The 25,996-nt window shown below is 35.3% G+C and overlaps 1 protein-coding gene across 1 annotated transcript; it reads left to right on the top strand.

Moving 5' to 3' along the window:
• Nucleotides 1–657: 657 nt before the first annotated feature.
• On the top strand, nt 658–25,996 carry LOC110451199 (receptor-type tyrosine-protein phosphatase T-like; the record flags this gene model as incomplete). The annotated part of the gene is made up of 25 exons (XM_021499080.1): nt 658–818; nt 2,925–3,157; nt 8,843–9,088; nt 9,452–9,550; nt 10,919–11,014; nt 13,471–13,566; nt 15,409–15,504; nt 16,464–16,553; nt 17,099–17,194; nt 17,942–18,031; nt 18,341–18,469; nt 18,948–19,059; nt 19,755–19,846; nt 19,978–20,180; nt 20,905–20,992; nt 21,348–21,424; nt 21,907–21,943; nt 22,143–22,240; nt 22,492–22,620; nt 22,954–23,099; nt 23,423–23,558; nt 23,843–23,989; nt 25,226–25,325; nt 25,566–25,639; nt 25,853–25,996. Coding segments are annotated over 25 exons (3,015 nt in total), but the record flags the coding sequence as incomplete, so codon positions are not given.

Raw genomic sequence — 25,996 nt, 5'->3', positions numbered from 1 at the left:
TTACCTGATTTAATAGATATGAAAAGAAGAAAAATAGTGTTGTTCGCTGTGTATATTCTAAATGTATTCATATATCAATGTGGATTCACCAAACTATGAATGTATTCTCCACGGCTACCATAGTGAGCATCGTAGCAACCTGCTTCGAAACATTTGTCTTCGTAGCATTTAACATTATTTTCCGTGTAAATATACATACTCATATTGACGGCGTATACGGTAGATAANATACAGTTATGGACATTGTATAAATGTTTGCTCCCCAAATTGTGTGAAGTGCCTTGATATAATGATAATACACATGGTTTGTAAAACGTCATGCCAGTATGCAGGACAAACTGTTTAAAGCGTTTTGTTTGTATGGTACAATGTATGTTTGTACCTTGCTGTCTTCGCCAAATAAAAGGAATGTTCACTACTTTGTGTGCTGAAATGTCAGGTTAAAAAACCACGAGTAGCTATATTGTCATTTTTTTTCTCTAGCATTTTGAATGCATACAGATTTGTTTAACTCATGGAAAAATATAAGTTGGTGATGCGACCTAGCGACTGGTAGACAATCTACAAGAAGACTGTGCTGTTAATCTACCGTCCACTAAATTACGCTATTAAAATATTCTATACCTACCCAATTATAATAATTCAACATCGTTAAAGGTGTGCGATGCGCGTACGCCGCCAATCCGAGACAGCCGTGCCGAAGATGTCCAGTCCATAGACATTCATTTCTCCACATATAAAGACAAGTACCACAATCCCCTGGACAATGAAACTGCAACAGAAAAACTAAAACTCCCTGCAGTATCGATTCATAAAAAGTAAAAACGTGTAGGGTGGGAGGGCATAACATTTCTCTATATCACACAACCCATATTTATTCAGATTACCAAAACAATCTCAGATTTTTTTTCCCTTTCTCTCAGTCCCTCGTGTATCTTGAACAGGCAGTTTAATTAAGACACCCCTTCTGGTGCAAGGGAAGTAACTCTTACTCGATTGAGTTACCCGTATACAAAAGTTTGAACACATTCGTCGACGAAACAAATTTCGCCCATTGAGTCTGCAAACACATTTGCCAGGTACACAAATCGTCTTTCTTAAATAAAACCATCCATTTATTAACAATAGATGTAAGCTTACCAGTAAAATATGTCTTGGGGTTTCCTTGCGATTATTTTGATTCTGACTTTAAGAACGTGACATTAAATAAATGTGACCTAAATGTCGTCGGTAAATCAAAACACGTTTACCTTTTGGTTTTTATTTCCTTATTCATTTTCAAGGATCTCCTTATGATTGCTTTTTTTCCTGGTTTCAAATACATGTATAAGGTTGCCATGTAAAATGGTCGACCACTGATTAAACAAAATTTCCCGAATCTCCGTAACTTGAGGAAAATGAGGAAGCGTCACCATTGGCCGGAAGACAAGAATGTCCCTTTTTACCGTTTTATGGTAATATGCTATTCCAAAGCTAATGACATTTTGATATCGGTCTTTACGAAAAAATATTAATATGAGGCTGAATAGAAATCCTTCCTAAGATAAACTGTTTAGTGTTAAGCATTGATTTGATTATGATGGAAGACAGAGAGAATATTATATTCAATCTAAGAATGATCAATGTACATGAAGAAAACAATGTTCATTACGTGTTTTCTATAAGTTTTTTTGAGGCCGTTGAAAGTTTATTGTGTTTCCAAAAGTGATTATATAGCACTCGTGTTGACATTATACAGTGTTCCANGATTACCAAAACAATCTCAGATTTTTTTTCCCTTTCTCTCAGTCCCTCGTGTATCTTGAACAGGCAGTTTAATTAAGACACCCCTTCTGGTGCAAGGGAAGTAACTCTTACTCGATTGAGTTACCCGTATACAAAAGTTTGAACACATTCGTCGACGAAACAAATTTCGCCCATTGAGTCTGCAAACACATTTGCCAGGTACACAAATCGTCTTTCTTAAATAAAACCATCCATTTATTAACAATAGATGTAAGCTTACCAGTAAAATATGTCTTGGGGTTTCCTTGCGATTATTTTGATTCTGACTTTAAGAACGTGACATTATATAAATGTGACCTAAATGTCGTCGATAAATCAAAACACGTTTACCTTTTGGTTTTTATTTCCTTATTCATTTTCAAGGATCTCCTTATGATTGCTTTTTTTCCTGGTTTTAAATACATGTATAAGGTTGCCATGTAAAATGGTCGACCACTGATTAAACAAAATTTCCCGAATCTCCGTAACTTGAGGAAAATGAGGAAGCGTCACCATTGGCCGGAAGACAAGAATGTCCCTTTTTACCGTTTTATGGTAATATGCTATTCCAAAGCTAATGACATTTTGATATCGGTCTTTACGAAAAAATATTAATATGAGGCTGAATAGAAATCCTTCCTAAGATAAACTGTTTAGTGTTAAGCATTGATTTGATTATGATGGAAGACAGAGAGAATATTATATTCAATCTAAGAATGATCAATGTACATGAAGAAAACAATGTTCATTACGTGTTTTCTATAAGTTTTTTTGAGGCCGTTGAAAGTTTATTGTGTTTCCAAAAGTGATTATATAGCACTCGTGTTGACATTATACAGTGTTCCATTAATGAGGGTTGCTGGCAGAAGTAGACCGCTATCCGTCAACTTTGAGTCGGCTATTTTTTTTTAGAATAACTTTAGTTCAGGTCAATATAATACCATGTAAAACATTCAAGCGGCTATTCTTTTCAAGTCTACCTACTATTTCAAAACACCAATACATAAAAAGATTGATTTCAGAGGTGTTTTTATAGTTTTCTTTCTTTTGATCTATTTTCCTACTGTTACCATGTTCACAAAGATTGTACCTGTATTCCTCCTCTGGTTTTACAGTTTATGACAGTACACTCATATCCAATGTAATGCATTGAGTAATAGCTGGCATCAAGTTTCATTTGATTTGGCAGATAACATCTCTATTCGCAAAAGTGTAGCAACAAGCAGCAACCAAGACGTAGCTAAATGGCCGGCGAGTGCAGCGGTGGACGGTGATATAAGACAAGAAATAACATACTGCGCACACACACTTGCCGAAAATCAACTTACTGCCTGGTGGAGGGTTGACCTGGGGCAACTAATGACAATCAACTATATCACAATATATTATAGGGGTAAGTTGATGTCTAATCCGCTTCATATTTTAACTGATATAGGATTTGTCTTAATATCATTATCATGATTTTCTTGTTTTTATGAACCAATACTATTGACTAGCAAGCACGTACATTATGATAACTGAGGTATCAGGTGTTGCCATTTTAAATCCAAATCGTAACATATCTTAAAAATTACATGTATCGCAACGTCTACAGTTGTTTTTGCGACAAAGATAGCGTAACAAGTCAAAGTCTTATCATCCTTGTAATGTTTTAAGAGGCCCCTGTTATCTTGTTCATTTTTTCTCCACGGTTCATTGATTTTGAGTTTCAATTACATACCGTATTTTTTTCACCTTTCAACAGTAAAACATTGTCTACAATAGTGTTTTTCCAGATAACACGTTTACGGATACGTATCGTATACGCATTTGATGGCGCGCTGTCCTTTAGCGATCCAAACCCAGCCGATCAAAACCGGTAGTGTGCGAAAATTAGTTCCGGAAACAGAAACACAATGTTACAAAAACAGGGAGATTATTATATTTTATTTTATTTTTGTATTTTTTGTATTTGTATTTTATTAAACTCTAAATAACTCTTTTGAGAGAGCAACACGTGTATGTAATAAGTTAAGATCGGGTACGATGTCCCTTGTTCGTTCCGGTTCACATCCCTGTGTTCTCAACCCTTTAACAGCAGCGAAGCTTTGGCAATTGACAAAAACCGAAATAATAATGTTAGAAAGAGCACAACATTTTATTGTTAAATCTATTCAAGGGTTTGAAAAAGAACCAGAACAGACATATGTACATCCTTACTTGGTTTGACCTCTATTGAGGCATATATAGACATTAGAAAATTATTTTTCTTGGGAAGATTGTGTAGAATGAAACCGATGTCTCTTGTTTATAAAGTTTGCATTACCGACTCTTTTTGTTTCGACTAGGTAGACTGTACCAGAACGGATTCACCCCCGACATAGTCAAAATATTAAAAAAGTATTCCTTGCATCAAAATCTAGATAATTTTGTTGAAACTGGAATCTTTCGAAAGAAAAGTGATTGGAAGTCTACAGTTTATAATTCTGTTATGAAATATGAGGGACACAATCTAAAGGAACGTATGAAAGTTGATAATGATTTTACAAGGTTTCGAGAAATACATAACCAACTCAAACCTAATACTTTATGGAAGCTAGCGCTTCGATTTCCTCAATACAGAGAATATATACAATATATAATGACAATAGTTGTAACCATCCGTAGCCTGACTCCCATGGACTTATGTCATAAATGTGGGTTTTATATCAAGACCCAATGACACATCTAGTGCTACAGTGTATTTAGTGTCTATTTACACTCTCTCCCCGATCTTGATATATTACACAGTGATTGGAGGAAATATAACCTACAAAATTAATGAAGAAGAGTTGAATGATTTCAGGATAAAATCCATCATTTATGTGAACAAGATGTGTAAACTATATTATACTTAATTTATATAATAGTTATGATTAAAAGTTAAATACAAACAAATGATGTAGAATGTTGTATAAGTTATGTGCACTTAGCAAAATATATCACATGAGATACTATATGAACTATACTACATATTAAGATGCATGGGAGTATACATGTGTGGGACCGTAACTGTAACAACACCTCGTAGGTGGGGAGATCCCCCACCCTTGTGTGATCCAGACCCACAAATGTATCCTCCACGGTTATAATTTGTATGTTACAATAAATGTCAATATTGCATGTATCAGTATAACGTACCACATATCAATATAATTTATTATAATTTACTTGGCTTGTGCAAATCAATATACAATCTGTATATTGAAACTATATACACATCCCTATATATAAATGTAACAGGGTCAATTTTATTGTCATATATAGTAAATGTTATAATTGTGTACAGATGTTCATTTGTATGTGTTTGTTGGAGGAAAACAAGGAGGAGTTGAAAAACTTCCACCCAGTTTCAAATCTGCCTTTTCTGTCTAAGATCTTGGAGAAGGCTGTGTCCCGGCGTTTAGAGGTTCATCTCCATGCAAACAGTCTCCATGACAACATGCAATCGGCCTACCGCATGGGACACTCTACTGAGAAGCCCATTCTACGTGTACATAGTGATATAGCTTCTGCATTGGATAACAAGTGCAGAGCGGTGCTTGTCATGCTGGAATACTCTTATGGAGTGACTGATACCGCACTACGCTGGATAAGTTATACCTGAGTGAACGACGACAGTGTGTTGCCATCGGATCTGCCACCTCACATGACAAAGAACTAGATATCGGGGTTCCTCAAGGGTCGGTGTTACGACCACAAAAATATTGTACGTACTCCAAGCCGATTGGAGAGATTTGTCATCGCCATAGCCTTCGCTATCATTTCTATGCTGATGACACACAAATTTACATGGTCATAAAACCACAGGACAGTTGGAATACAGTATCAGAAAGTCCGGAAGCTTGTCTGACAGATATCAGTATCTGGATGAACGCCAACATGCTTAAACTTAATCAGGAAAAGACGGAACTAATCGTCTTTTCCTCAAAGTGTCAGCAAACAATGGCTCTCCAGCTCAAGGTTGGTGCCAGAACTATTGAGACTGTTCCAGCTGTTAAAAACCTAGGGGTATACTTAGACAGTTCTCTGAGCATGGAGAAACAAGTGAACGTTATTGCCAAATCCTGTTACTACCAGATCAGGAACATCGGCTGTATTCGGCAGTTTCTAACTGCAGATGCATGCAAGATTTAGGTGCATTCACTTGTTACCTCTCGGTTGGATTATGGTAACGCCCTGCTCTGTGGTATATCTGACAAACTAACTAGTCGTCTGCAGAGGGTTCAGAACACTGCAGCACGGCTAGTTACTCGTACTCGAAAAAGGGAGCACATCACACCTGCGCTTTATTCGTTGCACTGGTTACCTGAACGATACAGGTCGCAGTACAAAATTCTGGTATACACATACAAGGCACTGAATGGAACAGCTCCTCCGTACCTACAGGAACTTGTTACCCTGTATCAGCCGTCAAGATCACTGCGGTCGGAGTCAGAATCTTTGTTGTGTGTCCCAAAATCTCGTACTGTGACCTACGGAAACAGATGCTTTGGGAGGGTTTCGGCTACGTTGTGGAATAGCTTACCATCTGCTATTAGGAAGTCGAATACCCTGGCCAAGTTCAAGAGGGACATAAAAACTCACCTCTTCACGTCTGCATTTTAGAATCTTTGCAAAGACGTCCTGTAAATACCACCCTTTTATTTGTTCAATTATGTGCACATTGCTTGTTAAATGTATGAAAGTGATTGCAAGCCTTTGTTGTTTGTTTTCACAATTATAACCATTACAATTATCCATATGTTGTAAAGCGCCTTAGAGTAATTTTACAAATTATATAGGGCGCTATATAAATGCTGTATATTATTATTATTATTATTATTATTTGTCCATTTGTTGGCGTTACATGTTACAGAGTAATGTGTTGCTAATTTCAGTGTAACAGTTTACGCCCATGTCCAAATCTTGTCTTGGTTTTAATAGGATTGGTCGCTATTTTTATAATCCCTTGTTGGTCAGTCTTGACGGGAATATCATCGTTAGGTCAGTTAGACTCGTGCCTGCCAAGGTGATCACAAACTCTTTCTTGACTTGAAAATATTCCAGGCAGTTACAAAAGTTATTCGAAACTTGTACAGAGATGGCAGTTATAGAAGCATCTAGGATGGCTCTGGGCCATACACAGAGTGGCTACAATATACGATATACTATATATATGACAATAAAATTGACCCTGTTCATTAAGTGTATATTTATGTAATGCATATCATGTAATCGTGTATATATGTACTAAATGCATATATGTTCCACATTACTTTGAAATCTTCATCTTCGGAGGCAATAAAGAGAATGATAATACAACTTATAAAATGACGTTTGTTGGCCGGGATGGAAACGCTCAGCCGGGGGTTTAAGGTGAAGCGCACCACCGTATGAGTTGTTGCCGTACTGTGAAGAAGAGTTCTATTATTGTTGCGTTTTTTCTGAGTTGGAATGACGTCGATTCTTACATTTGGTTTTTGCTAGATGAGAGTGGTCTCCCTTAGCGACATGATACACGTTGTCATTTCAGAGTCACTTGTCACGAATAGTCGAGTGCATGGTACATTTACATAAAAACATATGCTGCTGATTTACCCACCTATTAACACGTGACTTTTTTCAATTTCTGCAAGTCATATTCTATATAGAGGTTACACAACGAGTGGTTGTTGAATATGGTATTTATTTCACCCTCGTTAGTTAATTTTTTAAAAGTTACAAAAGACACGAGCTTTAGCGATTGAAAATTAACTAACGAGAGTGAAATAAATACCATACTCAACAACCACGAGTCGTGTGATCTGTTTCTAGCACAATCTCATGATCAGTCGGAAATAACATACACACATGTGTTTGTTGACAAGGCTGGCGTAGTGATATGACCCATATGTAAAAAGTCATTTATTAATATTCAAAAATGACCTCTTTTTTTTACAAATTTAATTATTGTCAAAATTAATGTTTCGGCAACAACTTCGTGAAAAAATAAAATAGATGAACGACTTTAAATATTGAGAGTAGCAGTATTGCATTAATTTATATAAATTAACCACGGACCATATGCGCGTAAGCATATCGTTCGAAGTCTGTCTCCCGCCAAGTGATGAACCGTTGTAGACCAACTTATCGCTGTCAATATCCAAAACCATAGGCCTACGTTTCTAGGCCTACGTTTCTTCGTGACGGTTCCATGGTGACGTTTATAGTGAAAGTTCAGCCATTGTCAGACCGTCTAAATAGCGATAACGGGACGTTGGGAGAACGAAATATTTCCCGACACTGTGACAGATCTTGTTTTGGTTTCACGACCTGGACACGCGACGGTGTGACGTCGAAACGATATCGAGCGTCTGTAGCAATTTTGCCTGAAACTAGCGATCAAATCTTTAAGTATCATCTTTTAATATTGCCTTAATAACCCCCCTTTCCGCATAACCTCACAAAGTCACCAACATTTGTCGGATGTTGACAGCCGACGACGTAAACAAAACAGCAGGTGGCAAAAATAACGTGGAAAAAATCTTCCCGGTCAAAGTTCATCTTCTCGACCAATCAAAACTCTTGAAGCTCATATACCACGTGTGGTATATAACTCATATTTATCTAACAGTCTGCGTGTTTATACAATGATCTGAGAGTGGAATAACGCAGCGTATTGTGGTAGAAATATTGTTTTAGAGCGCATGCCTGGCTTAGATATATATTTATATATATAATTTGTTAACTTACCCGTTTTATGTACCTGTCCGTATTTTCGTGTTCATCCCAACACACGGCGGTCGTCCGTATATAATGCGATCACATAGATACACGGAAAGTACGTGTAATTTTGATACGGGTGGTGCAATTTGTACATATATAATCTGTCCATACACATACTATAACAGAGACTTGTACACGGACTTTTTTAACATATAATTTGTTTTTCACTAGGAAAGTATGATATTTGCCATGTACGTATGCGTATACGTATAAGTGTTATCTGGAAAAACCCTATTAGTAACCTACTGTTCCGTAAATTGTTGACATCATGTCTGACACCTTATTCATACATTTCTATTATGATTTTGTGCAGCTGCAACTAGAGACAGATTTGCTGGTTACAAGATTTTTGTGTCAAACACTACGGACTGGAATAATGGCCAACTCTGCTTTGAGGACCCTAGTACCTCAATTAATGAAGTATCGGATATAGTATCGCATCAATGTCAATATGTAGCTAAGTATGTGACCATTTACAACTCGAGAAGCACTCCTAATACGCGCTATGACCATTATTCAAAGTGGGCTGTTTTAGAGCTATGTGAAGTTCAAGTTTTTGGTAAGTAATAATATTGTTTGCACATAATGCGTATCGTTAATGTTATGACACAGTTTTGACATATATACTTATTTTTTTGAATTCATGCAAGCACAATATATTATTAATTTTCCGGCAGGACTAGAGCTTTGATAAATCATTTCTGAAAAAAACAATATCTAGCGGAATTTTTATGAGAAACAAAAATGATGAAATAAACAAAATCAAATCAAAATCATTGTTCTGTATTCATTATTTACTTTAACAGTCAGAGTTATTACCCCATGTATTAATTTCAATGGCATGTATCGCCCTCACCATTGTGCATATTTGTATTAACAATATAAGGTACTATAGTGTACGCTTTTATTATCGTTTTGTAAGGATGTCCAATACGGATGTATGGACAAAGCAGTTGTGACCAGCCATGTCCAGGGGACTGCTATGGAGGAAATTGCAACGCCGCCAATGGGTCTTGTTTCTGTAAGTTTCTTATACTGTCTCAATATATATCGAAACAAATCTGACGCAACCTGTCATCAATACAATTTCTTAATGTAATAGGATTGTGTCGCCATTTCTCAGTAGAATCTATTCAAATTTTATAGTTAAATTGCTTTGAAGTAAAGAAAATGTTCGGACACAAAAAAATATAAGTTGTCAGAATTTTAAGGATTTTAAAAACGAAATTTATGTAAAAAGGATTGAATTTTGAAAAAAAATTGAAACACACATTATTTTGGCAAAATAATGTCAATAAAAATGGTAATAACATAGGTTAGTATTGCATTAATGTATATCAATTTCATGAATGCTGAAATTGTGTAAAATTAATCATCTATAAACGATTAAAAATTGACATTTTATAATAAAACCTTATACACATAGTAATTGCATGCAAGAGTTATCGTTCTTGAAAAACTTCACAGTAGTGAAATAGGTAGCCGGTTTCCTGAAGTACAGAAAAATGGACACATGTGACTCATTGATTTGAAAACAACTGAATTAATGCCTGGATTGCTTTGCAATACTTAATATTGAAAGAACACACTGTTCTGTCAATAATAAGCATACAATATTCATCAGTTTAATATTAAACATTAGAATATGCGGAAATTGTAATACTGTCTCCCTACATTGGATTTTCAACTAGGGATGTACTTCCTATTTCCGTTTAGCAATACACTCCTATGACCTTAATAAATATTTTGTTTTTATATACAGAATATGACTGCTTCTGGTCCATAGGTAGATGCAGTGAATATTAATTAGAATTGCATTTAACAATTATATTTAGATATTTAAACCTCTTTAAACAGATTTTGCTATCAATAGATAAATTTCATTATTTTCATGGCGAAGTATTTTATTTTATTTTTATGAGACAACCAGATATTTCAGTGGAAATTATGTCAATTGTTTTAGGTATATTAATATTACATGTTTTGACAAACGTATATAATATACTACATTTGTATCAATGTTGCTATATTCGATAGTTTTTACAGTCCAGTCAACCTTTCTAAAGTGATTGCGGAAGACAATTAATAATGAAAAAAGGATATCAATTTGTGTTTTTATTTATGTTTTTTCATGATTTCGTGGAACTTAGATGAGTTTATCAAAACGAAGTATGGCTTTTAAGTATATGTTGGACATAAATTTAGTAATCGCACCAAATCATTCCAATAGGAAGATCAAATAGACAGTAGGGCGTGTACATTGTGCTTAAAACATCAACATAACTAACAGATGGATTTACAAATTACCTTTATGACAAAAGATAATGCTTCAAGATGCTAGCAAATATACTGGTCACGTCATTATGTCAACTAATGATTTTGATTTCAGATTGTTTTCCAGGGAAATACGGTGACAAGTGTAACAAAGAGTGCACCACTAGCTGCAAAGGCAGTATCTGCGAAAAGGACTCGGGAATATGTACAGGTTTAAACTTTGATAACTGACATGTACTTGCCAATATATTAGTTGTGTGAAGATTATTTAAGATAAAGCATTAAATTTGAAAATAGGAGACATACCAAAACCTTTGCACTATGTAAGCGACAAATAATAAACTTTATGTAAGATTATAGACCTGTTATGTCAGATAATTGAAAGTTTTGGGTATTTTATGCAAGAAAGAAGATGTCAGTTTCATGCAAGTGGGATACATGTTATACATGTGACAGTTACTAGAGTAATGTCTGTTATGTGGACAAATAGGTAGTTTCATGAAGGCCTATGTAAGTTGCACAATTCACAATGTGTGTCAGGTAAGGTAAAGATTGAATCGAGTATGTGTTTGATGTACGTCATTTTAGATACTTTGCCAAACTTACGATGTGGTCGCTGAGTGGTAGAACTTTCAGTGTGATCGGTAATCGGGGGAACTTTCGGTGTGGTCGGTAAGTGGTAGATCTTTCGGTGTGGTTGGTAAGTGGTAGAACTTCCGATGTTGTCGGTAAGTGGTAGAACCTTTGGTGTGATTGATAAGTGGTAGAACTTTCGATGTGGTCGGTTGGTAGTAGAACTTTCGGTGTAGTCGGTAAGTGGGTCGGTGAGTGGTAAATCTTTCGGTGTGGTCGGTAATCGGTATAACTTTCGGTGTTGTCGGTAAATAGTAGAACTTTCGGTGTGGTTGGTAAGTGGTAGAACTGTCGGTGTGGTCGGAAAGTGGTAGAACTTCCGATGTTGGTTGTTAGTGGTAGAACTTTCGGTGTGGTCGGTAAGTGGTAGATTTTTCGATGTGGTCAGTAAGTGGTAGAACATTTGATGTGGTCAGTAATTTGTAGAACATTCGGTGTGGTCGGTTAGTGGTAGAACCTTTGGTATGGTCGGTAAGTGGTAGAACTTCCGATGTTGTGGGTAAGTGGTAAAACTTTCGGTGTGGTCGGTAAGTGGTAGAACCTTTGGTATGGTCGATAACTGGTAGATCTTTCGATGTGGTCGGTAAGTGGTAGAACTTCCGGTGTGGTCGGTAAGTAGTAGATCTTTCGGGGTGGTCGGTAAGTGGTAGAACTTCCGATGTTGTCGGTAAGTGGTAGAACCTTTGGTGTGATTGATAAGTGGTAGAACTTTCGATGTGGTCGGTTGGTAGTAGAACTTTTGGTGTAGTCGGAAAGTGGGTCGGTGAGTGGTAAATCTTTCGGTGTGGTCGGTAATAGGTATAACTTTCGGTGTTGTCGCTAGGTGGTAGAACCTTTGGTATGGTCGATAACTGGTAGATCTTTCGATGTGGTCGGTAAGTGGTAGAACTTCCTGTGTGATCGGTAAGTGGTAGAACTTCCGATGTTGTCGGTAAGTGGTAGACCTTTCGGTATGGTCGGTAAGTGGTAGAACTTTCGGTGTGGTCAGAAAATGATAGAATTTTTGGTGTTGTCGCTAGGTGGTAAACTTTAGATGTTGTCGATAAGTAGTAGAACTTTCGGTGTGGTCGGTAAGTGGTAGAAATTTTGGTATGGTCGATAAGTGGTAGATCTTTCGGTGAGGTCGGTAAGTGGTAGAACTTGGGGTGTGGTCGGTAAGTGGTAGAACTGTCGGTGTGATCGATAAGTGGTAGAACCTCCGATGTTGTCGGTAAGTGGTAGAACTGTCGGTATGGACCGGTCCGTAAGTGGTAGAACTGTCGGTGTAGTCGGTGAGTTGTAGAAACCTCGGTGTGTGACAGGAAAGAGAGATCGCAAAATGTTAGACGTGGGTCAGCTAAGATGCGTGGCAAAACTTACGATGTGGTCGGAAAGTGGCAGAAGCTTTGGTGTGGTCGTATGTAGTGGAAGTTTCGGTGTGGTCGCTAAGATAAGTGGCAGAACTTAAGATGAGTTTTAGATGTGGTCGGAAAGAGACAAAACTTTATAAGTGTTAAAAATGACAGATCATTTGATTTGTGAAGGGAAATATGAGTGGCAAAATTAATAGGACAACCATGCGGCCATGAATTAGAATTGTTTTGATTTGTTTTATCTAATCCATACAAACTCATCCTTAGCTCCATACACACACTGATGAAACAAAAAAGAGGACGGGGAACGCATAATTCTTTTTCGAGTTTATTGTGGATTGTTTTACTTATAAATACAAACTAATCTATATTTCAACGTAAACTCATTAAGTCAAAGACGTAGACATGAACGGAATCATTAACTTACAGTGGATACGGTATGACTAATCTATACAAACGTATCATAAGATCCGTGTCAGCTTACCAATCCAAAGAAGAAAACCAAATTGTTAGTTTGAGGGGAAAATGATAAAAACAATTTTTCAAATATAATGTTTATGTATACACATTCTATGATAAAATCATATAGCTGTTCATTACATTTATTTAATTTATTATTTCATTTTGTATGAATTTTGTCATGAAAATATCTTTTCTATCAATCTTATGCTTATCATTTCAGAATGCAATCAAACAAAACATGGAGATTTCTGTAAGCAAGATTGCCCTAGGAATTGTAACGACAGCAAGTGTTACCAACATACTGGCTATTGTAAAGGTACTTATAGATTATCGACTTAAACGCAGTTTGATGCTATGTCACTTCAATGGTTCATGCTTCATCTACTACTAAGTCATTCTTAAAACGAATATATATGCTGGATAATCCATTTTATATATAAAGATTGTGAACGAAATAAACAATTTTCAAAATGCTCACCTGGTCGTAGCTAGAAGACAAAAAAAAACAAACTTGATAAATATCATATATAAATCCTTTGTCAAAGAATGATAAAAATAAGCATCTCACGTCAGTATTGAAGTAATGTTTACGATATATAGGATGGATATGTAGAAGGACTAAATAATCTTGCATGTTGTGCGTGGACGGGGAAATCTTAACCCGAGGACAAGAGTTTGTCCGCCCAGCGCTACGGCATGCTGATCAGCCAAACTCTAACCCGAGGGTTGAGATTTCACTGCCTACGGTCCACACCTAATGGTAATTTGTTTCAGTACTCGAAATGAACATGCATGTGTCATTACTCTTTACGTAATCATATGATTGTATTCCATGACAAGCGTGCATGAATAAAACCATGTTATTTCATAGGGGTGATGAACTCTGAACATAAAATACGAAATCTAATTAAAGCACAAAGTTAACAAAAGATTTATTCAATAGCCAACAACTGCATTAATATATTTTATAATAAAAAAAAAAAAAATCATTTAGCACAGTCGACAAAACATAAATATTTCCAACGCCGACGCCATGACGTCATATCGGGTGTAAGCTATATTTTCATAGGGAAAGACGTATTTATCTTTTCACAGAGGAATTCCTGTATATCAAGGGCAAATTTGGGAGATTAATAGAATATGTAGGCCCCTTTGGGTGAAATAGGTAAACCTCAACCCGCGAGGGTGACTCTTAATTGCCAAATACAAGGCTTTGTCAAGTGTTTGGCACCTTACGAATCTTTTCCCGGTAGTTGAGATTCCTAATCTTACCTCAAGGGGATTCTTTCTCTCTTTCCCTATTCAGCCATTGTGTATCATATTATTATGTAATGGCAACGTTACAGGCTTAATGCATGGTTGACGTGACGTCATTGTATTGTTGACGTGTCGTCACACAATTGCTATGAATAGGGGAATTCCCCGTGACAACTTTTAAGTGAGACAAGGATATCTCACATCAGGAAAAAGTGTTGATACATCTGACAAGGATGAGAGAAAAAGACATCCAAATTTGGAATTGGCAAATTTACGGTTGTCGGCATGTGTAACACAGTGATTTCTTAAAATTGCAACTTAGCTATATTATAATAACTGTATAACTGTTTCGTAATGAAGAAAAAGACAAATCTAAATCGCAATTGCACTGTACGAGATGTTTCAAATTATGACATAGAGATATTTTCACGAATCGCTCACCACTTTCAAAAAACGATACGAGTAGACTGATAATTGAAAATTATCTGCTTGTTATTTAGTAAAAAAACATATGCAGTAAATATCGGTGAAAAGGCAATCATATGGTTTGCGTCGATGCTAATTGCCAAGCATGCAAACAACCCGCTCTTTATTTACATATGCGTTACATGTTCACTATATCAACAAACCAAACGTATGCTGCAGTCATAACATTATGAACGAATTTTTTGCGTGTCTGATTTAATAATTCATTTCCCTCGTTTTTCAAACAAACAAAAAAAACACATCAGGGAAACTGTTTCCAATTGTCTGTAGTTCTGTCACTAATTCTGTCAGAGCAATAATATTCGGTTTTCAAAGCGTTAACTATTTTACAGAGATTGCTTTATACAGGTTTTTGCATTTCTTTTCAAACATGTTGCTGATGATGTACTTAAACATTTACCTTATGTTTTTACAGGATGTATTCCTGGAAGGTCCGGTGACAGGTGTGAACGTCAGTGCTCTGGTAACTGTGAAGACATGACATGTCTACAGGACAGTGGAAACTGTATAGGTGAGAAGCATTTACTGGCCTTTCCAAATTATTGATACATTTGTTAGCATTACAGATTCACTCATTTGATGATCCCGCCATGTTATAGTAGCAGCATCACATCCCTCATCAATAACTAATACTTCCTGAATTTCACCAGGACGTCGTTTTTTCCCCGATCGTACGCTTTTTAAAGAAATATTTACATTTGAGTACTTGGTAACTAGTTTGTGTGTCAACACCACACATTACACATAAAATGTTGATGTAATAATAACAAGTTGTACATGCACACATACAATGTTAATGCATTGACACTACAAGATACACATAATTTAATTATGTTTCGACACTAGGCAGTTAATGCATCGATATCACACTATAAACATAATTTGTCTGTGTAACAACTCCAGACGGTTCACATAATATGTTCCTTTGTAGACACATTGTGATTCACATAAACACAATATGCTAATGTATCGATACTGCACGGTAGATAAACTATTTATGTAACAAAACTAAACAGATTCTCCAGATGACCGCCAGTGGCAATCATGTACTTTTGTACGTAAGTATCCGTATATAAGTTTTCTTGAGAAAACTCTTTTTGGATGCTTTTATATTGATGAAGCTTCCTGCAAATACCTATCCATTTTGATTTTGACCCATATCTGAAATTAAACATGGCCATCAGTGGCAAATTTGAATATTTCGACATCTAAAGTGATTTTCAAGCGATAAGACAAAACAAAAATAATATACCAAATGGTCAACTAAAGCATAATTCAATAAGACTAGAGCAAAATATGTACAAAGGAAAGATTTATTAGGAGACCCTTGAAAACGTACGAGGAGAAGTAGAACTGATGTGAATGAATGGCATACGTATTCTGCCTCATTGACGACATCAACTAAATATACTTTGGCAAACTATTTATTAGTAAGGGTTTATCAGTATAACGGTGGTGTAATATTTTTAGGATGTGTTCAAGGAAAACAAGGTTTACAGTGCGCTGAAGATTGTCCAAGCGACTGTTTGACATGCGTGCAAGATGATGGAAAATGTACAGGTAAATGTATGTCCATTACATTGTGGCATACATCACATTTGGTTGTTGAGGATAGACTTATTTCGTGTATCCCGAATGTGTTATATTCAACAGGCATATACATTTTCGGAACTTGTTTTCATGAAAATGTTTTCAAGCTCAAACCAAAATTCTGTGGTAAGTCAACATTCTATTTGAGATTTAATAATCAAATCTTGAGTTTCAAGTTTACCCACTAAAATAAAATTCCATAGGATCGTGTTTAATTATTGAGAAAACGTCATTATCGTGAACATCGAAACCTAATTGCAATCGTCTGAAAAATGTTTTAGAGTTAACTAAATACATTGTATAGTAATGAAATATTGCATCAGCAAATTGACTACAACTTTAAGTTCCCCTTTCTTTTCGATGTTGGCTTCCATTCTTGTCAGTTTCAAAATGTTGTCTCAATTCTGCATGACACCGATGATATAAGAAACAAAGCTGATCTTTTTTATTTGGTTGAATTACATGTGAAATGTGCATTCAGTCCGTATGATATTTATTGAACGCTGTTTCTTTAGAATGTGTTCGGGGTCAATATGGTTCAAATTGTGAACTGGATTGCAATGACATCTGTAAAGATAACCTTTGCACAAAAGACGATGGCAACTGTCTTGGTAAGTAAAAGTTCTTATTTTCTTGCGAACTAAAACCAAAACATAGAATCACTAATAAAGTTTTTTTATTGTCGTATTCGTGAACAATAACTTACATTTTGACGTCCAATAATATGGGAATCATAACTTCAAAAAGGTAAATGTACTCATTTAGCAGTAAACTTATTTAAATGCTTTTCGTGCTAATTCTAAAAAAAAAACCGTTACATTTTAGAATTGGTATAATTTGTGTGGAATCTTTCTGTACATTTTATGCCCTTTCCTACAGTTTTCTCGTAAACAGTTTATTTTATTGATTCTTAAGAAGTACATATATGTATATGTATGTGTGATTGTTTTGGTATTTGAATATATTTATGGCCATGCGTCTACACAACGATCTTTTGATCAAACTTCATTTTTTCAGAAACTACAAAACGTTTTTCAAATAACATGTACAGAAATTGTCAAAGTTGAGACTGTTCTTTATACACGATTACAAAACTGCCCCCGAACTTCCATATTTCGAGGAAAGTGAGTATCTCATATAAGTGCCAAGATGTAATACCTTAAAATATTTTACTAATAGGGACATGTGGCTTGATCATTGATACTAATATGCGCTAGGTAAAACGAAGCAAAGAACGAACAAACTTAGGACTTAATGAATCGTTCATTGTTTTGATAATTTCTTTTTATTGAAGCCTGATTTAGTTACATCACTTTCATGTGACATGTACTCGAAAAAAATAACCTTTCAATTCAAAGAATGTCAGCATGGATATCACGGCGTGGACTGCACACTAGAATGCGAATCCGACTGCAAAATATGCCAACGGGAAGACGGTGATTGTACAGGTAATCAAGTGAAATTCACAAACAAAAATTGATTCAAACGTTAGCATCCAATTATCAATATTTATATAGTTTTAAAGAAGGAAAGCCCAATGTAATTATTTGCTAAATTTTGTTTTATTGGTTTTGCTCAGTTTCTGCATGTTGTAGTAAAACACCGACTTTGTCTTTGCATGTTGACGATGTACAACAATATTAGCTCGCTTGTTGCTCATATATCTTCCAGATGCTGCCGATCAGTTTGCAGAATTTAAACCATACGTTTGAGATTTATATCATGCGTTAAAGATAATATACATGTTATAACAACAGAATGCTTGGATGGTTTATATGGTGGAAACTGCAGTCTGTCTTGTGTCAAGTGTGAGCGGTGTTCTAGGGACACTGGGAAGTGCCTCACTACCTGCATGCCTGGATACGAAGAAGAATTTTGTCAAATGAGTAAGATGCTATTTCGCAGGTAACACCTGAACAAAACATGGGTTATACAGGCACAACAAATACTATACATTAGGGCCCAGATGATATCTGCATGATTAATTTAATGAAAATTTCCAAACGACACATTTTGAGAACTATCTAAGAGTTTATATATATTTAAGATTTTCTTTTCTACAGATGATCGTTGTGTATTCATATACTTGTAATTTTAGTTTAGATTTTAATATAATATCATCAAAAATAAATAAGATTAAAGTTTTCTTTAGAATTTTCTCTAAGCTGTGAACAACAGGGCTGTTTTCGCCGTAATGGATAAAATGACAGAATTAACCACCGGTTGATAAATAGCACGAGATACTTCCTTGATAGCAATACATTGTATATATCTATTTGTTGTGGCGTTGTAATGAAGCAAATATAACGAGAAGAAAAGCTATTAAAGAACCGAAAGTACAACATAGCGTGTTTTGCTTTGAAGGCATAAAATCGCCCCCACAGGATGATTCTACTGGGACGACAGTTGGCATTGTTGTTGGATTGCTTCTCTTGGTATCTATTATAACAATTGGCGTTGTGTTCTTCATCAGGAGGTATGTATGTTTATTAATTCTTGAAAGAAGGGTAACTTTCCGGTTTATTAACTAACAGAGTAATCGTATTACCGTGTTTAATAGCATACTACTTGCATATGTTCATGTCTCGTGTCGTATAGGCAGGTAATGGAAAACGATAAAAGTGTGGAATTTTCATGTGCATAAAACAAGAGTTTTATATAAATGTCGTTCTTCGTTTGTAACATCATGTAAGTCATTCGATCTTTTAATGTCTATGTCCGGCGTAAAATTGAAGCTTCCATTTACACTGAAACCTACATTCAAATTGTTAAACTACATTTCCGCTGTACTTAACATTACATTAACAAACCTTTCATTTTGAAAGCTTATATTTAGACTGTGTGTCTACATTACACTTTAAACCTATTTTTACACTGAAAATCTACATTTGCACTTTAACATATACTAGCAATGCAAACTTTTATTACATTCTTGACCTTAGTTTTGAAAACCTTTATTAACACTGTATGCCGTTCACTACTTACCTACATTTTCACTGTAAACGTACATTAATTCTGTTTACTTTCATTTACAATGTAAACATTCATTACACTGTAAACCCGCATTAGTTTGAATTACGACAAAGCCATGTTTTTCAGCTGCTCCTTAATCCAGACACTTTGTCTTAAAGCTAAATTAGCCGGATTATAAGGTCTGGCTATGCATTTTAGGCGCAGACAGAACTCTTTGAAGGAAGAAGATTCATTGGATGAGTTCGGCAGGCGGGATATGTCTCGATCATCACGGCTCAACAATGGCTATGGTAATATCATAATATCAGACGAGCTATTCTTTCAACTGCATGCTTAAGCTTGATCCTTTTTTGCGGGGGGGGGGGGGGGGGGGGGGGGGTTACTTTTTTATTTGGTCATTACAATTTGTTTTTCATTTTAGAGTCAGATGAACGAACGTCAGAACCATTACCGAAACAACTCGATAACGTTTACGTCAATGCTGCAAATGTAAACAAAAAGACAGACCAATACGAAGAGGTGTACTGTAATTCAGGTTCTGAGGGTATCGCTATTAGTGACCTGACATCGTTGGTGAAAACGAAGATGTTAAACAAAGCAAAAGCGTTTGAAGAGGAATACAAGGTAGATATTGTGTACCAAGTTCTTTGTTAAATCGATTTATACACCATATAACGACACACGTTTTCTAATCAAAACGAGTAAATAAGTCGACTTTTAATTATGCAATGTTATTTTAATAAAGGTAAGCCTAGCAGTATATTCTGATTTTATAAATGTTGATAATATCGATATAATTTTAGGAAATATCACACGCGTCTTTTGATATCCTCGAAATTTCAGAGTTTACGCTCACTTAAGTTCTCTGTACCAATGGATTATGCCATGACTAAATTGAAGGTGTGTAATTATCGATATCATATTTTCATGTATAACAACCTAACCAATCGCTATACTGATACCTGTCCTTTGAAGATTACAGTGAAGTGACACTCGACTACAAATCATGTAAATTTAACCGTTATGCTGCCATGTGATTCTTTTGATGCGTATAAAGGTTTAACTGGTCAACTTGTATCATCCGCAAGGAAGCGCGTACATAACCTTCAATTTTGTCATGACATATTTCAGGGTGACAAAATATCTGGAATTTCAAGGTGGTCCGTTTTTAGTATAGTATGACTACAATTAAGGTATACATGATATAACCTCTAACTATACGTCTTAGTCACTTCCGTACGTCATACGTTGCTATGTTATTGCATAGGTATATATCTCCACAAGTTTATACAATAAAAAAATTCTATGATGTTAACAGTTATATATTTCCATTGCATGTTTTGTACAGTCGCTACCATCAGGGGATTTGTATGAACATAAAGTTGGGATGATGACCGAAAACAAACTAAAAAACAGATTTAAGACCACGTTTCCATGTAAGTAGCACTCCAGACCCACACCATTTCATACAAACTCCTATATTATCATACTTTGGCTATTTAACCGCCTGTTCTGATTCGATTGAGCTGATACAACCACGTGATATTTGATCATCGTGTTTTTCTTGTTCTCGAGTTTCGCGGTCATGATTACCTCATTTTCAACCTCCCTAAGACTAAATAGTGAGAAGTATCGCCTTGTTTTTCCAAGTAAGTGAAATAGAGGACAACAATGGTAAGTACACCGGATAATATTGGCTGTCGTGCGATAACTTCTTTTTGATTTAATGCATTATTTAGTGGCCTTACAGTGTTAAATATGTCACACTATCCATTCTGTTATATTTTACAGATGACCATTCACGAGTAGTCCTTGACAAACAGGACAAAGATCCACACTCGGACTACATTAATGCAAGCTATATCGATGTTTGTGATTTTATTTTTTATTATACTTCTTTATTTCTTTATTCATTTAATGAACTATATATTTTCATTATCACAAACCTTAGTTCCGTGCTCGGAATATCCATAATTGTGTCACCAGAAATATTACAGATTGCAAAGTATTTCAATTTTGAATGTTCCCAGCATTTTTAGTTATCCTACTTGACTTTGTACTATTCTGTCTTAATTTGTTATGTATCGGATAGGATTTTAAATTTCGGAAAACGTGTACCTAATGATATATTATTTTAAACCTATACTACCTGTATCTACATGTCATTTACAGTTGATTTATAGCAATGCCAATGTAAAATAAGTTAGCATTGTAAAAGATACAGATACCATCAGTGTAATGCTGCAGATGTTAAATAATCTAACTGTTCGGACGAAGAAACCAAAATATGGGTTATGAAATGACATCATAAGGTGATAGTTCGTACACGTACAGTTCATTTACTTTTCAGAGTGTCACGCTACCTGCTGAGTATATAGCAACACAAGGTAAACTGAATTATGATTCCACACATTAATAATTGAAGAATTATTTTCAAAGCTCAGCAGTGTTCCATTGCCAAAAATGCATCGTCCTTATACAACAAAAGTGTTTCATTACAAATAATGAATTGTTTAAATACAAAAAAATATTGTATTTTGACATCAATCCAAAACAGTTGATTTCTAAATTATCTCACCTTTACAGGACCAACAAACAAAACCGTAGATGATCTGTGGCGTATGATCTGGCAGCTGAACTCTGGCAAAATCATAATGCTTACTAATCTGTCTGAGGGACCAAAGGTAAAAAGCATGGCGATGAACTTTCAAAATTTGTTCTGAATCTTGTAAATAGTCTACAATCAAAACCTTCCAAACGGTAATAGCCAAGCTACTTTTAAACAACGATTAATATCGCATTAATATCAAAGCAATACGAGACGCTTCAAAAGTATATTGGACATTCTTAGTAATTAGTTACATGTGATTTCACATATCCATTGTTATCACGCTATAGTCGTGCTTGTTTTTTTTTTTTTTTATTTCAATGTCAGAAAAAGTGTGTGAAATACTGGCCTGACGAAGGACAACCGATGTCTACAAAACATTTCGAGATCGTCCTAGACAGAGAAAGGGTCTACGCCTTCTATGTCATCCGGGATATCATTCTCACAGAAAAGAAGGTAATTTTAGTACGAGGTTTTCTTCCCAAGACCTATCAGATTGCGATTAGAACATTCACTCATTCAATCATATTACTTTGTGTAATTCCAGTTTATCATTTTTGTTTATTAGATGAACATTTGATGTATGACTAACAAAAAAAGATCCATACTTATAGCCTAGCATGTAAAAACAAAGCAAAAGAAAATTAATTTAGAACAATTAATACAGGAAGAAATATTATTTATATCTGCCTTCTAAAAGTCCCTCGTTTCAATCATCCTAGTATAAAGGAGCTAATGAATGAACTCGCATGTTCAAATTTCATTTTATAAAAATAACGATATTTTCAGACCCAATCAGTGCGACAAGTACACCAGTTTCACTACACCACGTGGCCAGACCACGGAACCCCAAACCCCAATGAACTTGTCGTGTTCCATCGTCGAATGAAGCTTTACAAGAATTCCTTACCAGGAAAGATGGTTGTCCATTGCAGGTGCATTTGTACATTTTGCTTTGGCCGTATGGTTTTACTTGAAATGGAATTCTAGTTTGTTTCGCAGTAACTTGCAACAACTAATCGATTTTCTATAAACATTTACAAAAGATTTGAATCTGCACTGTCGTCTTTCATTGTGGTCGAAGTGTAAAATAAGTTCGTCGAATTTTTTGTTAGCGGATAATCGTTCTTGAATTATCAATTACTCACATTGATTGGCACGGGTATCACTAAACAATGACATTCACAATACCGAGTTTAGCAATATATAATCTTCTTATATAGTTCTAGTATCCTAACTGTGATTATTTGACTTACAGTGCCGGTATCGGGCGAACAGGAACGTTCATTGCGCTGGATGCTTTGTTGGATTACGGCAAAGAATCTGGAATGGTCGACATCATAGGTTACATTAGAACCATGAGGAAGGACAGGATCAATATGGTTCAAACCATTGTAAGTCGTAAAAATTACAAAAAACTACCAATTCATTTTTGTGCACATTAATAATTGATACATGTATAAGGCTTTGAATCAACATTTTTTCTAATATATACAGAAGCTTTTTCAAATTCAGAATCATCGGTGATCTCTTAATCTCGGATACACTCGAACCACAATTAATATGATCGTTCGATTATTAAAATTAACTAAACTAAGATTGGGAAGAAATGCAGATAATCCTTTTTTATAAGTGACGAATGGTTCGAAGTTGTATTCAATCCCATTGTTGCATTTAGGATCAGTATATTGCTCTGCACAACATCCTGATTGAGGCGTTTGACATGCCAGACACCCTTATACCCAGAGTGGAGTACCATGCAGCACTGAACAGACTGTCGGATGATGTCCCAGTTAACCAAACGAAATTATGGCAGGAACATCAGGTAACAGTTTCATTTTAATCAAACATCTGGGTTATAGATATTGGACAATTTTAAAGAAAAAGGGCCCAACAAGTTAAACTATATAATTACGATTCTTACTACTGTCAATATTTGCTTAAGTCCATTTCAAAAGGAGTATTCCATATAAATCAAATGTTGCGATATATTCTACAGCATTTCAAATTTAAATGTTTGGAAATATAAATTTAGCAAAACACTTGGGATCGAATTCGGAGTTCTTTACAGTGCTAAACCTACACTTTACCAATGTTGCCATACAGAAGCACATCATCATGACCGGGTTAGTACAGTAACTCTAAGCAAGAAAAGCTCCCAAGTAATGCTTCATTTTCTATATAGAGGGGAGGCTACTCCGAGTAAATAAAATCGGAATAGAACCCTCCCCACAATTATAAATAATGCAGTGGTACCCTTTCCTCTGATCATATAATTATATTTCAGAATGTTATATTTTAATGTTTATCTTTATGTCTATTATAAATCCATTTGCTAATTGTATACCAAAGACATCCTGTGTTATGCGCTGAGTGTTGAATTGTATACCAAAGACACCCTGTGTTATGCGCTGTGTGTTGAATTGCAAGTATTGTTCTGACTTATTAGCCCCTTTGCAATAAAATAGAGTTATTTTGTATATACACTTTCTCGTAAATGAATATCACCTCGAAAATGTGATCACTGTAAAAGGCAGCTTCTCCACTACGCTACCGGTAAAGATATTTTTTATATAAATACGCGTGTGCAACATGCCTGGGAGTATTTCTAAAACTTAGTCTAACTCCCAAACAGGCCAGCGATCTTAATTTGCTTTGTATGAATACAGAGCAAAATATCAATTTAAGAGGAAGATAACTTTACAATGCCCGCATATATTATACAAGTGTTAAAACTCTCTACTTTAAAAAGATTGTTTGATATTGAAATGTTTATACTGATATGAACATGTACCCTTTTTTCTCTTAACATCAATTGTTTATAAAATTGGAAAATAAATAACTGACACGTCTTTTTATGCTTAAATAAACCAGCTATTTGGTAAGTGTTGCACAAATTATGTGCCTACCCCTCCTTCGCCAAATGTGAAGTAAAACACCACAAAATCAACAAACATAGACAAGATTGGAACTCAAGTTAATCGAATAAAGGCAAGTATGTTTGCCTCGCATGGTATATCTTATTATTATTATTAACGTGAAACAAATCTGACGTTTTTAGTTGTTGCAAACTATGAAGCCAACATATACCAAAGTCGACTATAAAGCAGCACTCCTTCCCGTCAACCGCAACAAGAACAAGGATCCGAATGTCTTAGCAGGTAAGCTGTTTATACAGTTGTATAAATATTCAATAAATGATTTACCTTCATCGCACGTTACGTTTATAACATGAAAACATTAGATTACATTACTTTTTTTTATTTATCTATGTATTAATGATATCATTTATTTTTATCCTTTTTTTATTTATTTTTCCTTATTTATTTATTTGCTATCTTATTATTAATTTAATTAACTTATTTATTGATTGATATTTATGTATATCATTTTGTTTACAGTTGACAAATTCAGAGCATACCTGACGTCATCATTATCCGACAGAACCGATTATATCAACGCTGTGGCTGTTCCTGTAAATATTTGTTATTCTTGCCTTTTCAAAACGCCAGTGTTTTTAACAACAAAAGATGTGGACAACAATAATAAAACAACATGACTTTTTATACAAGACCACGTATCAATTAGGATAATAGAAATTTATTATGAATATGTCGTCTCATTTTGAAATATACCATGATAATCTGTTGCTGATGATAACTCAAATACTTAAAAATGTCTTTATCAGTCTTACACGTCTCGAACCGGTTACATCATTACCCAGAGTCCTGTAGATGACACCATCGTCGATGTTTTGACAATGATAATGGACAACCAATGTGATACCATTGTTATCATTGAAAAAGACCCCATCGTAAGTGTACGAGCTTGA

This window comes from Mizuhopecten yessoensis, unplaced genomic scaffold, assembly GCF_002113885.1.
Source record: "Mizuhopecten yessoensis strain PY_sf001 unplaced genomic scaffold, ASM211388v2 scaffold631, whole genome shotgun sequence".
In the NCBI taxonomy this organism is placed as follows: Eukaryota; Metazoa; Mollusca; class Bivalvia; order Pectinida; family Pectinidae; genus Mizuhopecten; species Mizuhopecten yessoensis.
This window is presented reverse-complemented; position numbering and strand designations above follow the sequence as displayed.